The sequence below is a fragment of the Eurypyga helias genome, unplaced genomic scaffold (genome assembly GCF_000690775.1).
Source record: "Eurypyga helias isolate BGI_N326 unplaced genomic scaffold, ASM69077v1 C14928916, whole genome shotgun sequence".
Taxonomy (NCBI): Eukaryota; Metazoa; Chordata; class Aves; order Eurypygiformes; family Eurypygidae; genus Eurypyga; species Eurypyga helias.
In genome coordinates, this window is record NW_010277575.1 from 1 (window position 1) to 244 (window position 244).

Sequence of the window (244 nt, forward strand, 5' to 3'; positions counted from 1 at the left end):
GAACCTTCTTGGAGCGATGAGCTTTCTCGTAATCGGCCTCAATTATCCTGACGGGGAGGAGGGACCCAGCCAGCACGAGGACACAGATGCCCAGCAGACACAGCACCTTGGTGACCACCACCTTCATCCTGCTGCCCGCGGAACGCTCCCTGCCTCAGAGCGGGTGCATCAGCGGGCAGGCCTCGAGGGACGGGCGCTCCGGGGCCGAAGTACCTGCGGGCGGGAGTAAAACAGGAGGGGTTTG

At 63.5% G+C, this 244-nt stretch overlaps 1 protein-coding gene across 1 annotated transcript; it reads right to left on the bottom strand.

The window, feature by feature from the left end:
• Positions 1–4: 4 nt before the first annotated feature.
• On the bottom strand, positions 5–127 carry LOC104515839 (zinc transporter ZIP3-like; the record flags this gene model as incomplete). The annotated part of the gene is made up of 1 exon (XM_010159966.1): positions 5–127. A coding segment is annotated over exon 1 (123 nt), but the record flags the coding sequence as incomplete, so codon positions are not given.
• Positions 128–244: the final 117 nt, after the last annotated feature.